General features: G+C 34.3%; 2 protein-coding genes across 2 annotated transcripts; both read left to right on the forward strand.

Annotated features, from left to right (window-relative positions):
* Window positions 1–1,467: 1,467 nt before the first annotated feature.
* LOC132036233 (solanesyl diphosphate synthase 1, chloroplastic-like) lies at window positions 1,468–6,753 on the forward strand. The gene is made up of 6 exons (XM_059426513.1): window positions 1,468–2,131; window positions 2,505–2,614; window positions 3,954–4,081; window positions 4,168–4,271; window positions 5,654–5,781; window positions 5,890–6,753. The coding sequence occupies exons 1-6, from the start codon at window positions 1,939–1,941 to the stop codon at window positions 6,436–6,438; spliced, it is 1,212 nt and encodes a 403-aa protein (XP_059282496.1). The 5' UTR covers window positions 1,468–1,938; the 3' UTR covers window positions 6,439–6,753.
* Window positions 6,754–9,993: 3,240 nt separating this feature from the next.
* Window positions 9,994–14,171, forward strand: LOC132036664 (mitochondrial ATP-independent inner membrane protease subunit 1a). Its single transcript, XM_059427044.1, has 4 exons — window positions 9,994–10,278; window positions 10,355–10,579; window positions 13,036–13,146; window positions 13,877–14,171. Exons 1-4 carry the CDS (start codon window positions 10,150–10,152, stop codon window positions 13,907–13,909), a joined length of 498 nt encoding a protein of 165 aa, XP_059283027.1. The 5' UTR covers window positions 9,994–10,149; the 3' UTR covers window positions 13,910–14,171.
* The last annotated feature ends 8,948 nt before the right edge of the window (window positions 14,172–23,119 follow it).

Here is a 23,119-nt window from a genome sequence, read left to right on the forward strand (position 1 = left end):
TAATGTGAAAAGAATATATTATTTAATGTGGGAAAAATATACTATTTAAAAAAACTTGAATTCGAAAAGAAAGATTAAATTACTTGAATTTTCATTTAAACTGAAAGATAATATATTTGAATCGAGATTACAAAAAAATTTAGATTTGAAAAGTGGCTTAATAGAAAGTATGGCTTGATTCCTTTATGCTTTTTAAGCAGGTCATATTTTATTGGGTATAAAGTATGAATTTGATTAGATGAGTTAAATATGTCTATTACTAAAAAAGATGAGGCTTTAATGACATGACATGCCAACTTTAGGTACTTTTAGAGGAAAAGAGTGATACTTGAGTGACTTTATTGTCCTAAATGAAACAAAGACGATTTTTGTAGGAAATTTTCCTAAATTTGGGTGACTATCTATGGAATTAACTCCTTACTTATTCTTCCGTCACACGCTCCGTACAAAGATACCCCAACCGTTATTTAATAGTTCAAATATACCCTTCCTTCGTTAGAGATAATGGAGGTGGACACCTAACCCTACGTGGATTCGAAATCGTAGTGGTAATGGACACATACGACATAAAGATCACCCCTCCCTCCGGCCCACTCTTTTATTATAAAATTTTTTGTATTTCGAATCATGGCGACATTACTGTAAAATTGTCACGGTTCCACCATATCTTTCGTAATAACCATATTAAAGATTCATAAGTGTTTTTTTCTTCTTAAAATAAGGATGGTGTTAGAGCTGAGCTGAAGGTCCTTTAGAGCTGAGCCGAAGGTCTTTCTGAAACAATCTCGCTACCTCAACAAAGTAGGAGTAAGGTTTGCGTATATTCTGTTCTCTCAGACCTTACTTATGAGATCACATTGGGTATGTTGTTGATGATGTTAGAGCTGGTTTTGTTGGCACATATAATATTTTGGGATTCAATTTTCAAATGAACCCTAGGCTATGCCCAGATTCAGAAATTTTGTCACCCCATCGATATCAAAATAATTTGGTAACCGTTGAATTTTGTCAAATTTTCATACTTGATTATTAAAAGATAAACTAAAAAGTAAAGTTACACTCAAACATTCTTATGAGTAATTAATATGATTCAAATTTAAATAAAAACACTTACACGCTATATAACTCAAAAATCATATACATTTTACAATGATAATATTCCTATTTTTCCTAAATACGTTTAACCCTTATATAAAGAACTAAAATGAAAAAATTATTAAGATTTTCAGACTAATATTTATATAGAATATCACTTCTATAAGTATTTAATTTTATAATATATGGAGTATAAATTATATTTGAAATTGAGTCATATTATAAAGGTACTTAATATTAGCTAAGCCAAAATATTTTTTTGACCCATGAGATAAGATCGTCTCTCCACCCCTTCTGATAGTTCAAATATAATATGAAACATTATTTATTTAATTTTGTCCATCATACACTTATTATTAGGATGACCCCTTTTCGTGGTAGATATGGGGACATCACATGGCAATTATACAACCTCAAAAATTTCAGAAAAAAGAGTTAATACATCATAACTTTTGCCTTAAAAGATATTTGAAAGTGGAGATAAGGTCCACTCCTTTTTTTTTTTTGGCTCGAAACTCATCATTTCTGTATTGGTTGTAGTAGTATATATTTGAGTGTTTGAGAATTTGAGAGTTAGAAAGTCCCTTTCTTGTATTTTCAGTCACTAATCAGATCAAAGACTTCATTTTTATGTGGTTCTTTTTTATCCACTCAATTAATTGCTGCCTTATTCAACATACATAAACTCTTGCCACTAGATATAAAAAGCTCATCCAAGAGTTCAATTCTTGGTGTAAAGTTCAGTATTCTGTTCTTCGCTGTCAATTGGTTTATTGAAAGAAGCAAACTTGAGGTTCAGTTCTTGATTTAAAGGCAAAATCTTGTTAAGTGAGTATTAAAAGGATGATGTCTGTTACTGGCCATAATCTTGAAATTGGGAGAACTCCATTGGATTTTGTTGCTTGTGGGTGTTCTTCTAATGCTGCTTCAGTTAACAGGATTTCAAAGGGTATTTTAAGGAATGTAAATAGAGGAGGATTCAATGGTCGGAAAATGTTGTCTTGCAGACAGTTCTCAACTAAGGCTTCACTTACTGGTACTTACTTCAATCACTATATGTTGGTTTTCCAAATTTTTAGGCCTGTAGTTTCTAAGAGCATTCACTTTCATTTTATTTAATATGATGAGGATATGAAATGAGCTTAAAATGAATGAGATTCATATAGTCGACCTCAACTTATCTGAGACTGTGGTGTAGTTATTGTTGTTGTGTTTTTAAGAGCATTTACTTATATTTTATTTAGTATGACGAGGATATGAATGAGCTTAAATGAAGAAGTGAATTCATATAGCCGACTCCAACTTATTTGGTACTGAGGCGTATTAGTAGTTGTTGTTGAGTTTTTAAGAGCATTCTTGGCTTTAGTAATCTTGGAATAATTTCAATAACTGTTGTGGTTCTATTGCAGGGGTGGCGCCAGTGTTGGATTTGAATAAGTCAGCAAAACCTATTTCACTGACTAATGTTTTTGAAGTGGTTGCTGATGACCTCCTAATACTAAACAGGAACTTGCAGAATGTGAGTAATTTGTTGACATTCTTTCAATCTTTCCTGGTTCAAAACCTTTGCCTATGTGAATTTTGTCAGCTAAATAGCTTAATGGAATACAATTAGACTTCTTTATAACAACCATCCTCTATAACAACATTTTACTATAACAACCATGTTTTTTTGGTACTGATCTTTCATGTTATGTTATACTATATGTTCTTTATAACAACAATTCGCTATAGCACCCAAGTATCGGAATAAACGACGTTGTTATAGAAAGGTTTGACTGTATATGAAATAAAGTGTGTCTCTTTGGTTATTTCTTGACCAAAGGCTATACTGTCATTTTCTGGGAATGTTTGGGGTCAAACACGTTCCTTTGGGCTTATATAGTGCTGGCATTGCCCAATGACTACTGTACTTGTCATAATAACTTCACTGACGCTCTCTAGATGTAGGAGAGGTGCGATTTTGGACTAGTACTTGGTCATGGTAGCGAGGTCAGTACATGGTCATGGTAGTAGTGATAAATAAGTGGAATCAATAGAGATGTTTATTTGATGATATTCGGGTTATTGGCCTTACAAGAATTAAACATAGAAGGGATAGGAGTAGCAGTATCAATCTGTCAAATGATATCTTAATCTTGAGCTTCTGGAGTCCAATTCAAAAGGTCACTCCTAATTTTGAGACAATTTTATTTGGAATTTGGTAATGGTATGACTGAAATACCAGCTGGCTTTTCCAGACTGTTGGTTGTACTTGTCATTGTGACTTCAATGATGCTCAAGTGAGCATAGTTTTGTTCGCAAATGAACTGCTTTAGATGTAGAAGAGATGCAATTTTGGACAAGTAAATGATCATTGGTAGTGAGGGTAAAGACCTGGACTAAACAAATATATCTATTTGACATGGCCTTAAAAAATAATTTAACCATTGGGATAACTCCACTCCCAAAAATGGTAACTTTTTTTATTTTTTTTATATTTTTTTTTCATAACAGTGGTATCCAGGCTAGCTTACGTGCCTCAACTATTTCACTGGGTACCTGCTCATCCCCACCGGCATAGGCACCTTGGCCTTGAACTTGACCTTATGAAGTTCATTTTAAAAGGTCCTAGCTTTTTTGACAATTTCATTTGGTTTTAGGTCACACATAGATTCAAAGATTTGATACAAGAAATAGTGCAGTTGGGTCTGAGAGTATCTCAAATATATATCCTGATAATAAACATACATATGTCTAATGTTGACTAATGTGATGTCAACTGCTAGGAGTAACTGATAAAGCTTCTTATCCATAATTGTCACTTGCTATTATTTGGATTTGTAAAACTATGTATTCTAAGTGAAATCATTTTTCAGATTGTCGGTGCAGACAATCCAGTTCTGATGTCTGCAGCTGAGCAGATTTTTGGTGCTGGTGGGAAAAGGGTGAGACCTGCTTTAGTGTTCCTAGTCTCGAGGGCCACAGCAGAAATTTCTGGCTTAAAGTGAGAAGCACTATTTAGTTTTCTCTCTTGTAGTATTCACAAAAATATATCAGCTAAGCTAATATTTATTTAATGCTTGCTGCCAGGGAACTCACCACAGAACACAGAAGGTTAGCTGAAATCATTGAAATGATCCATACAGCAAGCTTGATACATGATGATGTGTTAGATGAAAGTGACATACGAAGAGGTAAAATGTTTTAAGCAACTTGTTATTCTCCTCTGCTGTGTTAGGCCGTCAGCAAATAAACCGTCTTGAATTATTTAGAAACTCAGAAGTGATTGTTGCTCTTGCTTCTAGTTTAATACTTTATTCAGGTGACTGAAAAGGTTATTGTACATACTCAGTGGTTATTGCTTTGGATATTACTCTGGATCTTCAGCACTACCATATCCTGTAGGAATAGGGTTATTTTCCAGGCATCATGTGGATGCTATTGTTCTTAAAATAAAGATTTAGTAATAACTTATGAGGAAGTTCTGTAGCAGAAAATGTCTAAGAAGATATTGTCATCTTCTGATTCTGTGATGATGCGGTGATGCATGCTCTATTTTATATTCATTCCTTTAAGAGTCCCAGCTTTGACAATTTCAGTTGATGAAGAATTTCACTAAGGTATATCTAAAGAAATAAAGATGTCGTGGAGTCTACTGTGGGCACGGGACAATCTGGACAGATGACATTAATGAATAACCAGGCTTACGCTGATGGCAACACCTTTTTATTGGTTAAAACCTCTCAGAAAACATTGTTTGATACTGCGACAGTGGTTGTATCCCTATGAGATTTGGGCATATCGTTTCTAAGCTATCTCTCTTGCACTTCCTAGGACTAGCTACTTGTTTCTCAATTGTTTTTGTTATTATTATTGATGCTGTCCTGATTGATCTGCATGAGGTTCTTGCTGTCAAACATGATGTGGTTGGCTTACTTCCATGAAAGACTCTCCCATCCAGGGACCTTAATAACTTCCAAGGGTTAGTCCAGGCAATTTGCTTGATTAGCAAGAGCTCATGTGATGAGGTCTTTAATGTTTATTTAGTCTTCCTATTTTTCATTTTCAGGATTCTGAGACTGTCTCAGCATTTGTCTCATTTGTGTGCTTTCTGAAAATATATGTGGACTCTGTACAACTGTTTTATGAAAATGGTATACTCTACACACACCCACAGACAGAAAAGTGTAAAAAATGACAAGACCGGACTACGTATGCGCTCTTCTCAAGATTAAGAAAAAGAACAACAAGACTGGATTAGGTCTTCACTTTCCCAAGTTCGAGGCAGATAATACTAGATCTTCTTTCTACCACCAATTCTCCTCGTGTTTGATGCTTCCTTTTTGTTTATAGTAGAGCTTAATCAATTGATATTTGATTTTGTTATAGCACTTCCAAATATGCATTCTGTGTGTGTCACTCAGGTGGTCAATTCTGTCACCCAATCATTTACTCTTGTACTTCTTCTAACTTGCTTCTCGTAATTGAAATCTCTATTATACCTTCTCCTTTGCTCCCTTATATTGACTTCTCCTTTGCTCCCTTGTATTGACCTCTTAAAAATCTTCTAATGCAGGAAAAGAGACGGTTCACCAATTATATGGTACTAGAGTGGCAGTACTGGCTGGTGATTTTATGTTTGCACAGTCGTCCTGGTACCTAGCTAACCTTGAAAACCTTGAAGTAATAAAGCTCATCAGTCAGGTATCTTAAAACTCTTCTTGGTTTGTACATATTGTATAATTGGCAACTTTTATATCATGTAAGTTCGTTGCACCTCACCCCATTTGTGGTTATTGGTTTTTGTGTCAGGTTATTAAAGACTTTGCAAGCGGTGAAATAAAACAGGCCTCTAATTTGTTTGACTGTGATGTTGGACTGGAGGAATATTTGCTGAAGAGTTACTATAAAACGGCATCCTTGATTGCTGCAAGCACTAAAGGAGCTGCCATTTTCAGCAGTGTTGGCAGTGATACAAGTGAACAGATGTTCCAATATGGGAAGAATCTTGGTTTATCGTTCCAGATTGTTGATGACATATTGGATTTCACTCAATCAGCAGAACAATTGGGAAAGCCAGCTGGAAGTGACTTGGCCAAGGGAAACCTTACTGCACCAGTACTCTTTGCATTAGAGAAAGAGCCAAAACTTAAGAATATAATCGAATCAGAATTTCACGATGCTGGTTCTCTTGAGGAGGCCATTAATCTGGTCAAGACCAGCGGGGGAATTCAGCGGGCACAAGATTTGGCAAAGGAGAAAGCTGATTTAGCACTGCAGAACTTAAAATGCCTTCCATCTAGTCCTTTCCGAGCAGCACTTGAGGAAATTGTGAAGTATAATCTGGAGAGAATTGAATAGATGAAAAGTCCTTTCCGAAAACACAGTATACACCTTTGCATTATTATTCTCTAGAAGCTCTTATATCTAACAATATCTGAGGCATAGAGTTGAAGCCAGTACTATAGTTTCAATAGGACAGCTACCAGGACTAAAGTGCTTCCCTATGCTCATATCATATACTCATACAGGTTGTAATTTTTAGCTCCGAATACAGCAATATGGAGTTCCAGCATTCTTTAGAATTTGGCTGATGAACTGTCAAATTCAAACTGTTGTTGTACACTGGATAAATTCCACATTGCTAATAATGTCATGTACTACTATTTACTCTTGGCTTTCTTGGGTTGATATTTGTATCCTAATTCTGCGTTATCATTCCCCAATTATCCCCAACTACCTAAACAAGGATTGAACTTTGGTTTGTTTTTCAACTCAAATGACATATAAAAGACTTTGTCACATGCTCATCTATAGCAGAAGCCAGCTCTTCTGTGCTTTATAACTATCATACTCTACAATCTGCATATCTGAAAGTGAGACAATTTGTTAGGAAAAAGTTGAAGTGGCTCCGGGAATTAGATACTTAAGGTAAAACTTTGATTTTAACCTCGAATCATAGATTTAATGTACATTTAACTCTTTATTCGATGTTGCGCTGACTCTCCAAAAATGTTGTTGCATTCATACCTTAAAAAATGTACTATTTTAGGAGATCCCGACTATTAACCGAAGAGTCCGAGCAACATAGTTCTTTACTGAGATTGATGTTATGTGTTGCAACTTCAAAATCACAAAGGACCTAACATTCTATTGTTCCTTCCTTTTATTGGGAGGTGGAGGGTTGTTTTATTGAGAATATATTCGTTCTAATTAAAATTATAATTGTATACAAAATTAGTACTTTTCCCTCATTTTATGTGACGGTATTTGACTGAACACATAATTTTATGTTAATTTAGTGCAAGTATCCCATCAAAATTTTATGTTAACTTAGTGCAAGTATCCCATCAAATTTATCAATGAGGAGGCTATTATTGGAGATGCAAATATACATGATATATGGAAGGAGACAAATTAATGTGCGGACATTTTGACAAACGAAGGGCACAAACGCGAAAACGATTTGCTGATCTGGGAAGTTTCACTCAAGGTATATATGGTTTTAAGCCATGTAGTTTACAGGCAAAAGAAATAGTTCAAACTTTATCACATTTTTCACGCTATATAAATCTTAAAAACCACTGTTGTGCTTGAATACTTTTTGACGATCATCCCAAAAGTATAAAATGTGGTTCGCGGATGATATAAATTAAATACGGAGGAAAAAAAAAATATTATTAAAAAATTAATTATAAGAAGAGAAAAAAAAAACTATTTAGAATATATTTAACTAATTAAAAAAATATAATTTAATAATAACACAAAATAAAAAAATATTCTTGAGAAAAAGCCCCTACGCACCCACCAAAACTTTCCCCTGCTACAGTCCCCGCCGCCCCCGCCATCCCAGTAGCCACCCCTACGTTCAACCTTCTTCCCCTCCCATTAGCCACCACCCACTTTACCTTGATGTTATGCTTTAGATTCACCTGAAATATTAATAAATCCAAACGTTGCCGAAAAAATTGAAATATTGCCGGAAATTTTTTAGGACCAAATCTGATTCTATTGAAGAACTTCCTTTTGTTTTGATCCTTTCAACTTTGGTGATATATTAGGGATTACAAAGATATATTATATTCGACAGAACCAGCTATAAAAATGGAGTTTCATCGGAAATATTTTTGAAAATTCAAAGTTTCTTAATTTTAGTGGGAGACATCAAATGAGACATCAACAGCATTAGACTGAGTTAAAAAGGGTGATTGGTGTGTTTTACAGCAACGAGCAGCGGAGGGAATGGCAGCCATTGGTGGTGGATGATGGCTGGGTGAAAAAATGAAGAAGATGAGCCAATTTTTTTTTTTTTTAATTAAAAATAATAATCTTTCACGCGCCCGTCTTTGTATATATTACACACATTGTCACATCAAACTTATCAATGAGTACAAATTATTGGAGGTACGCAAATACATATGATATATGGAGAGGAGACAAACAAAAGATTTTAAGCGGTAATACTTTTGTATCCAAAATAAACAATACAACATACCCACCCAAGGTAATTAGCAAACGGGGTCGAAAGACGACACATACCACCTTGCTGATCTGGGAAGTTTCAAAGTAGTCTCAAATAGAGAGGTTGTATCCAAAATAAAGTTAAAATAATAATTAAAAAATCACTTTATATATAAAAATATTAACTATATCAGCCTCATAATAAGTTGAAGTCGCTACATACATACTTACTAGTACTAAGGGTTTGTTCGGTATGGAGGAAAACATTTTTCAGAAAATATTTTTCAATTTTCTCATGTTCGTTCGGTCAAAAATTTTAAAAACATTTTCCGCAAAATTGGGAAAATGACTTCCCTAATAAAAATAGAAAACAAGTTACAAGTTCATCCACCAACCACCCAACCCAATCCCAACCACCAAACTCCAATCACTCCCAACCCCCACGCTACCCCCTCCCCTCTTCCCAAAAATTTTTTTTTTTTGGAAAAAAAATTTTGACATTATTTTTGATTTTTTGTAACCCCCACCCAAATCCCGCACCCTACCCCCCCGCAAAAAAATATTTTTTTAAAAAAAAAGTTTTGACTTTTTTTTTTTTTTTTTTTACCCCGCACCCTACCCCTTCCCCACGCCCGGAAAAAAAAAATTGACTTTTTTTTTTTTGATTTTTTGCACCCCACACAAACACCGCACCCTACGCCCCCCTCCCCCACCTAGCACAAAAATTATTTTTTTTCAAAACTTTTTTTTCCACCCCACCCCACCCCGCACCCCTACCCCCTCCAGCAAAAAGAATTAATATTTTTGAAAAAAAAAGTTTTGACATTTTTTTTGTTTTTTGCACTCCCCAACCCCACCCCACCCCGCACCCTACCCCTCCCCTAAAAAAAAATTTTTTTTTTTTGAAAAAAAAAAAGTTTTCACATTTGTTTTGGTTTTTGCACCCCACCCCCCCGCCCTCCCGCTTCAAAAAAATTGAAAAAAAGTTGACAATTATAAAAATTGAATGTTTGCGTGGTTAAAAATTAAAACTTTTGGAAGGAGTATGGGGTATTTACCTCTACCTTGGGGTAGAGGTGTCCGAGGGTGTAGAAACCCATAAAAGACAATAAAAACTTCAAAACAAAAATGTTGGGGTTGGGGGAAGTCTAAAGAAAAATCAATTTGTGTAGAAAATTTAAAAAAAAAAAAAAAACTTCAAAAAAATAGAGAGGTTAAATCCAAAATCAAGTTAAAATAATAATTAAAAAATCACTTTATAGAAAAAAATATTTAACTATATCAAAAGAAAATTTTTTTTTGGAGGGAGGTGGGGGGGCAGCCTCATAATAAGTTGAAGTCGAAAAACGTTTTTTATCATAAATACTTATACTTACTAGTACTAGTACTAAATTCTTGAAGTTTTGAACTAAAAAAAAAGAAAAAAAAAAGAAAAAAAAGAATAGTAGTAATAAAATGTTCGTGTGACATGGCTAGAGTTGGGAATTTCTACGGGAGTGGACAGTAACTTTGGACTGAAGAAAAGAAAAATTACAGATATTGGCAGTTAATTTGTGCAGCTCTACAAAGTCCAAAAATCGTAATTTTCATACCTTGAAGGTCCAAAGGATAATGAGACTGCTTCACTACTTGAGTCAATGGAAATCCAAAGCCAAAGACGGATTTCAGCAATCACTTCTTATTGCCAAATTCCTCTGCTTATTACACGTCACCAACAATTACATTTGCTCTCCTGTAATGGTACGTATGTCTCCTAATTTATCTGCAATATTTTGGGTAAAAAAACACTTAATTGTTGTACATTGTGCTGTTTTAGGTGTACGGTCCGAGTATGTTACCGACCTTAAATCTTACCGGAGATGTTTTGTTGGCTGAACACGTGTCACCGTTGTTGGATAAGGTGGGACCTGGAGATGTAGTTCTTGTTCGGTCACCTGATAACCCTAAAAAGACTGTAACTAAACGTATTGTTGGTATGGAAGGTGATACTGTTACTTTTTTAGCTGACCCTTCAAGAAGTGACCGATATGTTACATTAAAGGTGTGTTCTTTTTAAGTGTAATTTTACCCCTTTTTGAGTTCTTGGATTGATTATTGATGGTTGTTGAGCTGAGGGTTTATCGGAAACAGCCTCTCTACCTCACAAGGTAAGGGTAAGGTTAGCGTACATTCTACGCTCCCCAGACCCCACTTTGTGGGATTACACTGATTTGGGACAATTATTTGTTGGATTGATTATTTATGTTGTTGTTGTTTGTTGTTCTTGGATTGATTATTGATGGTTGTAAATTGAGGAGCCATAGCTTAACCATTGTGTTTCTTTTCTTGGCTAATGTTATGACCATATGCCTACTGTACAATATAGCTTGTTTAATTGGCTATTGCTGCAATGAACAAGGCATACGTATGCTTAAACAATACTCCCTCCGGATCAAAAAGAGTGTCCACTTAGCCATTTGCACATCCCTTAAGAAAATACTTACTCCTAGACAAAAATAGGTAATTTGACTAAACTGCCCCTAATTAAATAGGTATTGGGACTTGATCACGTAGCACTTAATAGGGACAAATATTGAAAAATAAGTGGACTCTCTTTTTGACCTAAGAAAAAAAGGCTAAGTAGACACTCTTTTTGATCCGGAGGAGTAATGTCCTAGGATTTGACCAAGACAATTTTCTTTTTTGATAACCATGGTGTCTGGGTCAGCTTGCGTGCATGTCTGACTGATTACACCGGCCTCCTACTACCTTCCACCAAAGACACACGTTACCATGTAACTCTGTCTACCAAGGCTTGGACAAATGGCTAACTCGGTTTGCATACATCTTACCCTTCCCAAACCCCACTTATGGGATTATATTGGGTATGTTGTTGTTGTTGTTGGGGTTTGAACGTGTGACCTCATGGTTCTCAACCTACTAAGCCAATTTTTGGCATAAGATATTAAAGACTTGTGCCTGCTTAATTTCTATTGTTGATGATTTTCAATCAACTGTAGTCCAGTGTTGTCATTGACGAGATTCACTGTTTTAATCTCCCTAATGTTCTCTGTCTTTTCTCCTTCCTTACGAATGCAAAAGTTTTTGTTTTTCCTTAGATTTCAACTATGTTAGAGATAGCACAGAGTTGCTGCACAGAGAATGCTCCTAATTCGTGGAGTCAACTTAGTTATTTAAGAAAATGAGAGAAAAGGTTGTACTTAACTCCTTTGACTTCATAGTTTTCCACCCTTTCAGAGACACCACATATAGGATAAAACGAGAGAATGGCACCTTAGATGGTTTGTGCAATATAGACTTCCAAATGTGTTTGCTCATGGTTGGGACTCTACAATGGTTGAAGGTGTTAAAAGGTAACATTGTAGATTTAAAATCATGTGGAGTGAAGTTGTTTTAAAAGACCTACAGTCCATCTGAACCTAGTTAAGAAGATAACGTATTGGAAGCAGTCCATAGGCGATACTAATTTGTTGGGATTAGGGGTAAGCCGTTATTGGTATACTTATTAAATAGGTTCAGTGTTTGCGAAAAGTCTTTTTAGAGATTTGTCTGTGAAAGCGAGGAACTTCTAGTTTTAGGAATTCCCGCAGTTGTTAACTATTGGATGAAACAGGCCGAAGTAGAGCATAATGGATATAGATGATTCATATAGTTGCCCCTAACTAGTTTAGCATTGAGGCATAGTTGTTGTATAGAGAACCACATAAGACCTAAAACATCGACTAATCCCTTGGGAATTCTAGTTAACATATGGTGTGCAAAAAGGTGCCTTGTCATGTGCTGAGTATTGGATCTTAGTGTCTTCTTCAGTGATTGTAATTGCCAAGACCTATGATAATGTGGCTTCAATGCACTCAAGAAACCTGAAGTTTGGGCTCTGAACACAACGTTAGGCATGCTGCCTGAGCGTCCTTATGCTTAGCCGCTTAGGTTTTCTCACTCATTGCTGTTTCCAGGAGCACCTTCAGTTTCTGATATGCAAGGTCCTTCCATTTTTGCAGAGTATGTGAATCTGATTATTCTTCCGCATTTCACCTCAAAGTTAAATGGTTAAACGAGAATTTGATGTTATTTTTTTGATAACCGAGAAATCCCCGAGGGCCAGTGGTAAGCTGTTCGAAACTCGGTAGATAATGGGCCTCCCCCTCTACACATAAAGGAGAATATTATTTGAAGCACTTCTTGAAAATGCTCAAATTTTTATTTTATTGAGATGCTGTATGCTTTTTAACAATTTCATGTTGATTTTTTGGAAGGCCACCTGTTATAACAATTTGAAACTGGCTTGGAATTCTTGCTTGTGTTAATAAATATATTTAGATGGAAGACAAAAAATTTCAACTTGAGGTGACATTCCAATACTTACTATATGAATGAGGTGATATCTTGTTTTCTCATTCCATAATATCCTGTAGTTTGTATTTGTAATGCCTTATAGTCCGATAGTTTCTTTGGTTTTTTCCCCTCCTTTCATTTCTCTTGGTGTGTGTTATCTAGGTTCCGAAGGGACATGTTTGGATTCAGGGAGATAACATTTATGCTTCTAAGGATTCACGGCAACTGGGGCCAATACCTTGTGGCCTTATCCTGGGAAAAGTTTTATGTAGAGTAAGTGTCATTACCTTTACTTCTAAGAGAGACAGAACTTATCTACATTTTTCTATTTATAAAGGTTCTAAAGCTTGCATTTTTCTTGGATAAAGTAATGGTTTATTGATGTTGTGGGGAAAAACCATTAAAGCGAGAAGTATGCCAAAAAGTAGAGAATCTTACACAAACTAAAGCATACAAATGTTATTCCTATGGAGAATCATCAGTACCAATTACTTACCCTAAAAATTGATGATTGGTACTTTCTTCAAAAGGTTTGCATGATAAGTTTTTCCATTTGGTCAATTTCTAGGTCACACTATTAATAAAGTCATTTGGATAAATCATTTTAGCTCCCTTAGTTTCTCACCATATTAATGAACCCTCAACTTCTTGAATGCACTCTTTACCTTACCTGTGGATGGATTGGGATCCCTCAAAATTCACTTTACAATGAAAAAGTCTAGCCATCAGCAAGTTTATCCAGAGACCACTGCTAACCCCAAGTTTCATATGCAATAACAGCTTATCTGTCTTGGCATCATGAGCAAGATAAGAGATTCCCTATTCTTAACATTACCATCGTCTACTTTGAAGACTTTAGATTTGATCATATCCTTTATTTGGGAAATTTCTTAATGCAAATTCATCGATTCACATCGACAATATTCATATCAGTACATGGTTATTGATGCGCAAATCTGGTAGGTAGAACTAATGAGCTGCCTCTTGTTTCTTGCACATGCAGGTGTGGCCGCCAGAGGGCTTTGGTTCGTTATGACAATAAAAACAATGCATTGTATTGAAGATATACAATTGAAATGTGATTCTTTATCAGTCCTCCTTTCATTATTGCCTTCTTTCTGTGAGAATAAATTTTGAATAATGATTGCTAATTCATTTTCCTAAGGATGCTTCATTTCCTGTGGCTAAGCAGTTTTGAAGTGCTGAAGAGTGAAGAGTTTGTACATATTCTAAGGAATATTTGGTTGAAGCGAATCTGAATTTGAGTTTTATGTACATTTGTAGTTCTATGGTCCAAAGTATTTTGATTTAAGGGTTGAAATCAGGGAAAAGTAGAGGGAGAGTATTTTCATGAAAGTAATCAAGTAATAAAGATTACATCGAGGTTTACTGTGATGGATGACTTAACCTTTGAAAATGTGAAACAGTGACAAGCTATAATATCTAGTCCACAATGTGTTTACTATTTCACGATTCTGGTTCTCTTGAGGAGGCAGTTAATCTGGTTAAGACCTGCGGGGGAATTCAGCGGGCACAAGATTTGGCAAAGGAGAAAGCTGATTTAGCACTGCAGAACTTAAAATGCCTTCCGTCTAGTCTTTTCCGAGCAGCACTTAAGGAAATTGTGAAGTATAATCAGGAGAGAATTGAATAGATGAAAACACAGTATACACCTTTGCTTTATTATATCTCTAGAAGCTCTTATATCTAACCATATCTGAGGCATAGAGTTGAAGTTATTACTATAATTCCAATGGGACGGCAACCAGGACTAAAGTGCTTCCCTATGCTCATATACTCATACAGGTTGTAATTTTCAGCTCCTGATACAGCAATATGGAGTTCTGGCATCCTTTAGAATTTGGCTAATAAAACTGTCAAATTCCATTGTTTTTGTACACAGAATAAATTCCACACTAATAATATCGTATACTATTTAGTATTTACTCCTCGCTATTTTGGTTGATATTCTTATCATAATTCTATGTTATACTTTCCCAGTGATCCCCAACTTGTTGGCCTCTGGACTTTGTCGGCTAAACAAGGATTACATTTTCCTATGTTGTTCAACTCAAATGACATACAGAAGAGTTTGTCGCATGCTCATCTACTGCGGAAGCCAGCTCTTTTGTGCTTTAACCATCATACTATACCATCTGCGTATCAGAAAGTGAGATAATTTGTTAGGAGTAAGATGAAGAGTTTGATTGTACATACAACTCTTTACTTAGTTATATGTTGCATCTTTAAAATCATAAAGAACCTAACATTATGTTGTTCCCTCTTTTTATTAGGAGGATTGTTTTAATGAGAATATATTCATTCTAATTAAAATCATAATTGCATATATAACTAGTACTTTCTCATCTGGTATGACAGTACTTGACTAAACGCATAGTTTAAAATGTTAATTTGGTGTACGTATCTACTAGTAGTAGTATACACAAGTTTAACTAGCAGAAGACAGGGATATGAAAATTGTTAAGAGGAAATGAATTGTCTACCATTCAGCTTAAAATTCGTTTACTAGGAAATCCAGTTAAATTTATTGTTTGAGGTCTTTAGCAACGAAATTAATTCTGAAAATCAATGATACGAGGTTTGAAACAAGAACAACAACATACGCAGTGAAATCCCACAAAGTGGAGATCTCTGTGGAGTGTAGAAGCGCACGTTAGACCTTATCCCTACCGCGTAGTGAGGAGGTAGAGAGGCTGTTTCGAGCACCTCGACAAGGACAAACGTAAAATAATATAATAGACATGGCAAACTACTGGCAAAAGCATGATAAAGCTGTTAGAAAAAAGAAGTTGTAACTACCACAGAATAATACAATAATCGAATTACAAGAAACAACAGATAGTAGCCTTAATCGAACGACAAGAACATACGAACAATATTAAACGAGACAATTATAATAATAGAAATAACTAAGTAAAAGAGATAAGAAAACTTATTCAACCTCCAAATGGTATTTGAATGCCTCCGGAAACCAAAACAACAGGTATGAAAATAATGAATTGATGGTAATGAGAGTAAGAAATTAGTGGAATTGTATTGCTCTGTATAAATCATGGATTGAATGGGTAAATATAGGGTTAACCCCGCTAACTAACTCCCGAACCCTAAGCATGATATAACCATTGTAGGCGTGAGGGTCACTCACTTTTGTCAGTCCCAAAAATTATATTTGCAAAACTTTAAAAAATTAGGTCAAAATCTTAATAGTGATCTAAAAGAGGATAATTGTGTAAATCAGCTGGCTATTTCTGAAGTCATTCGCACAGATGCCCCTATTTTGGGGTGGTCTTTAAGTTTTGGCCCTCAAATTTGTGGTTTTTAATTTTTGTCCTTCAAAGATTTTTGGTCCGACGTAACTTAAATTTCGCTCATGCTGAGAGAGACATATGTATTATAACATCCACACAAGTTATGCTGGGAAAAAGTAAAACTTTCAACACTTAACATAATCTGAAAAATACTACACAACTTATGCCGCATAACTTAATGGGGAAAGGACATAAATGGCCGGTCGGACCAAACTTATCCCACCCGATGGCCATAGTTTTTTTAAACCCAAATTATAACCACTAAACTAATTCTACTTTCCCTTCTTTTTCTGCCTTCTCCATTTTTCTTCTTCCTCTTCCACCTTCTTCTCCATCTTCTCCTCCTCTTTCCTCTTCCACCTTCTTCTCCAATTTTATTTGTGAGTTGCATGGTATGAAAATAGCAGAGGATTCATATGAAGATGCCATTGCAGGACTGAAAAAGTTTTGATGTATAGAAATTGTATCATATGTGTATATAATATGTATCCCTGCTGTATATGTATATAAAATATATCATATGTATAGAAACTGTATCATATGTGTATATAATATGTACCCCTATTGTATATTTATATAAAATGTATCATATGTATATAAACCGTATCATTCTTGTATAGAAAGTGTATATATATAATTGCAACATGTGTATATAAATTGTATCAGTCTTGTATAGAAAGTGTACCATACGTACAAAAAATGTATTATAGAAACCGTATCATTGTGGTATATAATATGTATCACTATTTTATATGTAAAAAAAATATCATATCATAATTGCATAATATGTGTATAATAAATGTATAATTAACGTATAATTTATGTATAATAAATGTATGATTAATTCCAGCATATGTATATAAACTGTATAATTCTTGTATATAAAGTGTATATATAATTCCGAGAAAATACTCAAAATACCCCCCAACGTTCCGAGAAAATACTCAAAATACCCCCCAGCGTTTGACCCAAATCTCAACTACACACCAAACTTTTGCGGGGGTCCTATTACCCCCCTAGTCATTTTAAAAGTAGAATATATCACTCCCTAAAAAGCCACTCCCACATCTGTATTGACTGTGTGAAGCACACGCGCTTGACACGTGTAAATTTCAATTAAAACTTTTCTTTCAATTTTTTTCTTATTCTTTCCTTTTTTCTGATTTATTATTATTATTTTTAAATTTCTTTTTCTTTTTCTTTCCTTTGTCTTCCTCGTGGTTCTTTTTATAATTTTTTTTTTTCAATACTTTGTCTTCCCTAAAGCCATAAGTGAGAATCATACTCTGCTAATTGACATACAACATAATTTCTTTCTCTCTCCATATACAAAATCTCAAAGAAAAAATGACTACTTTATACTTGAAGAAGAAGAAAAAGCAAAAATTCTCAGTGTACGTATATGAAAATTGTTAAGAGGAAATGAATTGTCTACCGTTTAGCTTAAAACTAGTTTATCAGGAAAACCAGTTAGATTTATTTGTTTGAGGTCTTTAGCAACTAAATTAATTCTGAAAATCAATGATACGAGGTTTGAAACAAGAACAACAACATACCTAGAGAAATCCCACAAAGTGGGGTCTGGGGAGGGTAGAGTGCACGCAAACCTTATCCCTACCGTGGGAGGTAGAGAGGTTGTTTCAGGTAGACCCTCGGCACAAGGACAAGTCTTCAAAATAATAGACATGGCAAACTACTGGCAAAAGCATGATAAAGCTGTTAGAAAAAAGAAGCTGTAACTACCACAGAATAATACGATAATCGATTTACAAGAAATAACAGATAGTAGCATTAATCGAACGACAAGAACATACGAACAATATTAAACGAGACAATTATAATAACAGAAATAACTAAGTAAAAGAGATAAGAAAACTTATTCAACCTCCAAATGGCATTTGAATGCCTCCGGAAACCAAAACAACGGGTATGAAAATAATGAATTGACGGTAATGACAGTAAGAAATTAGTGGAATTGTATTGCTCTGTATAAATCATGGATTGAATATAAATATAGGGTTAACCCCGCTAACTAACTCCCGAACCCTAAGCATGATATAACCATTGTAGGCGTGAGGGTCACTCACTTTTGTCAATTCCAAAAACTATATTTGCAGAACTTTTAAAAATTAGGTCAAAATCTAAATAGTGATCTAAAAGGGGATAATTGTGTAAATCAGCTGGCTATTTCGGGAGTCATTCGCACAGATGCCCCTATTTCGGGGTAGTCTTTAAGTTTTGGCCCTCAAATTGTGATTTTTAATTTTGTCTTGACGTAACTTAAATTTCGCTCGTGTTGAGCGAGACATATGTATTATAACATCCACACAAGTTATGCTGGGAAAAGGTAAAACTTTCAACACTTAACCTAATTTAAAAAATACTACACAACTTATGCCGCATAACTTAATGGGGAAAGGACATAAATGGCGGTCGGACCAAACTTATCCCACCCGATGGCCATAGTTCTTTTGAACCCAAATTATAACCACTAAACTAATTCCCCTTTCCTTTCTTTTTCTGCCTTCTCCATTTTTCTTCTTCCTCTTCCACCTTCTTCTCCATCTTCTCCTCCTCTTTCCTCTTCCACATTCTTCTCCAATTTTATTTGTGAGTTGCAGGGTATGAAAATGGGAGAGGATTCATATGAAGACGCCATTGCGGGGTGATCAAAAGCTTTGATGTATAAACCGTATCATATGCGTATATAATATGTATCCCCGCATATGTATATAAAATATATCATATGTATAGAAACCGTATCATATATGTATATAATATGTACCTTCGTATATTTATATAAAATGTATCATATGTATATAAACCGTATCATTCTTGTATAGAAAGTGTATATATAATTGCAACATGTGTATATAAACTGTATCAGTCTTGTATAGAAAGTGTACCATACGTACAAAAAATGTATTATAGAAACCGTATCATTATGGTATATAATATGTATCACTATTGTATATGTAAAAAAAAAATATCATATCATTATTGCATAATATGTGTATAATAAATGTATAATTAACGTATAATTTATGTATAATAAATGTATGATTAATTCCAAATATGTATATAAACATATAATTCTTGTATATAAAGTGTATATATAATTCCTAGAAAATACTCAAAATACCCCCTAACGTGACCCAAATCTCAACTACACACCAAAATTTTGCGGGGATCCTATTACCCCCTGGTCATTTTAAAAGTGGAATATATTGCTCCCTAAAAAGCCACTCCCACATCTGTGTTGGCTGTCTGAAGCACACGCGCTTGACACGTGTAAATTTCAATTAAAACTTTTCTTTCAATTTTTTTCTTATTCTTTCCTTTTTTCTGATTTATTATTATTATTTTTAAATTTCTTTTTCCTTTGTCTTCCTCGTGGTTCTTTTTATAGTTTTTTTTTTCAATACTTTGTCTTCCCTAAAGCCATAAGTGAGAATCATACTCTGCTAATTGACATACAACATAATTTCTTTCTCTCTCCATATACAAAATCTCAAAGAAAAAATGACTACTTTATACTTGAAGAAGAAGAAAAAGCAAAAATTTTGGAGAACAGTTGATCAAAAATGGCGGAACCAACTCCGAAGTCTCTGCCGCCACAGCACTAGCGAAGAGAGAGTCGATGATGATGGATCTCGATGTCGATATCGATGCTTCATGGTCGTTCAATCAGATTTTGGTTGCGGCGGCGACAGTTTCATCTAATCCAGTGTTGCCGCTACAGTCTTTTTCCCTTTCTCCCCGAAAATCTCACCGCCGCCGTCCATCCACTGCTCCGACGAACTCATTTCTCTGTATGTTAACAGATTTTGCTCTATCCATACCTCTTCACTAACAGATCTGGATGTGTGGTAATGGCATGAAAGATTCCGTCGAAGAGATTGAAGAGCTGCGGCGGAGATGGAAAGGGGCGGTGGTAAAAATTGTGGCGGCGGAGATGGAAGAGCTTGTTGGCGTAATAAATAAAAACAAAAATATGGGATAATGGCCCTTTTTCTCTTTTACATTCAATTTGTTTACTGAATTAAATCTCATTAATTTTTGAATTTCAGTAAACAAATCTCAGACATGGAAGAGGTCAAAACCGACCAGATCTTAGGTGAAATCCCGCCATTAGAACATTGGAAACATATAAGGAATATATATATATATATATATATTAATGAAAAGAAATATTAAAAATAAAGTTTTAATAATGTATTTTTGCCTTTCACTCTCTCAAAGAGAGTGAAATACACTGTCTTTGTCATCTCATGCCACATCAGCATTTAGGGAGCAATATATTCCACTTTTAAAATGACCAGTGATATTTAGGGCCTCTTAGCCGCTTAAGTGTAGTTGGGATTTAAGTAAACGTACAAATTTTGAGTATTTTCTCATATAATTCCAACATATGTATATATCTTGTAGTTAGGCTTTAGTGGCGACTTAGTATTACAATTTTTTTTTTTTTTTTTTTTTTTTGATATCTCGAGAAATTAAATTATTTGCAACGACCATTTTTTTCAAGATCAATTTAAGCCCAAATAGTGGTTAAATGTGATTAGTTTGAAATTTTCCCTAACTTAATTCTTATAGAACTTGCGCCAGCGCAAAAAAGTTGAGTTTTCAAGATAAAACGTTAATAAATTACGCTGAAGCGCAGGTCTGGATTTTTTAATTAAATAAGCATCACGGGAGGGCCAAAAATTAAACATCAGTGCATTTGAAGGCCCCGTACAAAAACTTCTTATTTCTGCGCTGAAGTATAAGGCCCAATCTGTAATAGCCCAACTCATAATTCTAGGTCAGCCCAATGTGAGTCTATAAATATCCCACCTGTAAAGCTAGGGTTTGCAACATTGCCTTTGAGAGAACAGAGCGAGCTTATTCAACAATGGCGCTTTAGTTCCGTTGCGGGCATATACTAATCTCAAGTCCTTTCTTCATCACTGCAATTTGTATTTCCATCTATTGCTATCCCATAGAAAGGTCTCACATTTGCTTTAATCTTATTATTATTTCTCTCATTTTCAATTAATCTAGTAATTGTGAGTGTTTATTATACGGCCGATCCAATGGGTTCTCTCTTAAAATATTATATGTGAGAGCTCAATTTCACCCGGCCTATATTTATATTAGGGCACCCAAGGTTTTTACACGTTTCTTCATCGTGTTTTAAAACTTTTTACTTCATGGATTTTGCCCTACATTTTTGTTCACGTTTTTTAAGAATTTGTCCTTTTAAATTATTCTCAATTTTTGAAATTGGTAATTTTTTTTTTCTCGAAGTTAACTTTTTAAGTAATTTGTAGGTGAATTCTGAAGCAGGATTGATCAGTATTTAGATAATCTGATAGGTAATATTTGTTTTGGGTACAAAAATATGCTTTTAACTATAATCCCAATTTGAAGGTCATTACTGTTCACGACAATTATATTCGTTGTGGAGAGACCCTTTTACCCCCTGTTTGGATCGTTGTTTCCCGTGGCTCATTAACGTGGTTCATTAATGTGGTTTTTTATGAAATCATGTTTGTATTCATTATTCTTAAAATTATGTGGTATGGTGTTGTAAACTCGTTATAATTTTGTGGTTATATAATCATGAAAAAGTTTAATTTTTGTAATCACGAATTTAGTAACTTTTGCTTGGTTACATATTTCATTTCTCCATTATTCTTCACCCTCCACCACCCCTACCACTCACCCAACACCATACCCACCTTACCAACCACCCCCACACCAACTATCCCACCCACTACTACTCACCCCCGCCCCACCACCCCCACTTATTTTTAAAAGTTTTTATTTTATCCTCTGAGTTTTATTTTTATTGATATATATATATATAAACTAATTTCTAATAAGAGTTAAGTTTATTTTTATAATTTACAAGTTATTATATAGTATTATATAATTAAATCAAACAATACAAATGTTATTTAACCACAATAAATGATACAGTCTATCAAAATATTATGTTCATTGATAAAGTACAGTACAATACAATATCATACTTTAAATTAATTCACCACAGGAAACAATCATCTAGGGCAGTTTTGAATTGACTTATAATTAATAGTGATGTAGTTCACCTTTTTTCATATCCCTAAATGTGAGAATTTACTCCACATAATTCGATATAGATACTTAAAAATAAGTTAAAATATTAATTCAAATACCTTATTGTTAAAATGGCTTTAACTTATCTAAAGCAGATTATAAGCTGGTTTTCAGCTTATAAGCTGTTTTTTTTAAGCTCATCCAAACAAGCTCCTTAGTCTGAGTCGCTGACCAGCTAAAAAATATTCCTCAGCTAAAAAGTACAGTTAGAATATACTTAGCATTAATAATAACTAGTAAATTTACTCGCGATTCGTGCGGACCTTAAAATAAATCAAATAAGGATAAATAATTATTGTTTTAATTTTTATAATTTTAAAACATATTTTTTACTCTTCCATCATTTTTTCTTCTCTACTCTTGAGTCATAACAATGTCAATTGTTCTAATTATATTCTGAAAATTGACAATAAATGAAAACACTGAACAAATTAAAAGATAATGCAATTTTAAGCAATGAACAAAAAATAAGGTATATACTCCTCGTGACCGATTGTTTCCATTTCATCTATGTCATTGTGTATTATAAAGAGCATCTTAATTTATAGATTAATTCAAATACTATTATTCTTTTTATGAGAAAGAAACATACATAGACAACATGCAATTGAAGTTGATACATACGCTTATATATACATTTGACTTATTTAGAACGTATATTTTTATGTAAAGTATAATTAATCATATAAAGTTTTGACATAGTATTACCTATTATAAATGATCAATTTATTTAAGTTTTAGGTAATTAACGACGATTCGAGGAGTACTAAAGAAAAAAGTAAAAGTAAAATTAA

This window comes from Lycium ferocissimum, chromosome 11 (genome assembly GCF_029784015.1).
Source record: "Lycium ferocissimum isolate CSIRO_LF1 chromosome 11, AGI_CSIRO_Lferr_CH_V1, whole genome shotgun sequence".
NCBI lineage: Eukaryota > Viridiplantae > Streptophyta > Magnoliopsida > Solanales > Solanaceae > Lycium > Lycium ferocissimum.

What these genes read in the sequence shown, in the direction of transcription:
- LOC132036233 (XM_059426513.1), top strand. Translation starts at nt 1,939, where the DNA reads ATGATGTCTGTTACTGGCCATAATCTTGAAATTGGGAGAACTCCATTG. An exon ending in TAAACAGGAACTTGCAGAAT is followed by an intron (nt 2,615 to 3,953) that starts GTGAGTAATTTG and finishes ATCATTTTTCAG; the next exon opens with ATTGTCGGTGCAGACAATCC. An exon ending in GCAGAAATTTCTGGCTTAAA is followed by an intron (nt 4,082 to 4,167) that starts GTGAGAAGCACT and finishes GCTTGCTGCCAG; the next exon opens with GGAACTCACCACAGAACACA.
- LOC132036664 (XM_059427044.1), top strand. Translation starts at nt 10,150, where the DNA reads ATGAGACTGCTTCACTACTTGAGTCAATGGAAATCCAAAGCCAAAGAC. An exon ending in ACATTTGCTCTCCTGTAATG is followed by an intron (nt 10,279 to 10,354) that starts GTACGTATGTCT and finishes GTGCTGTTTTAG; the next exon opens with GTGTACGGTCCGAGTATGTT. An exon ending in TGGGAAAAGTTTTATGTAGA is followed by an intron (nt 13,147 to 13,876) that starts GTAAGTGTCATT and finishes TTGCACATGCAG; the next exon opens with GTGTGGCCGCCAGAGGGCTT.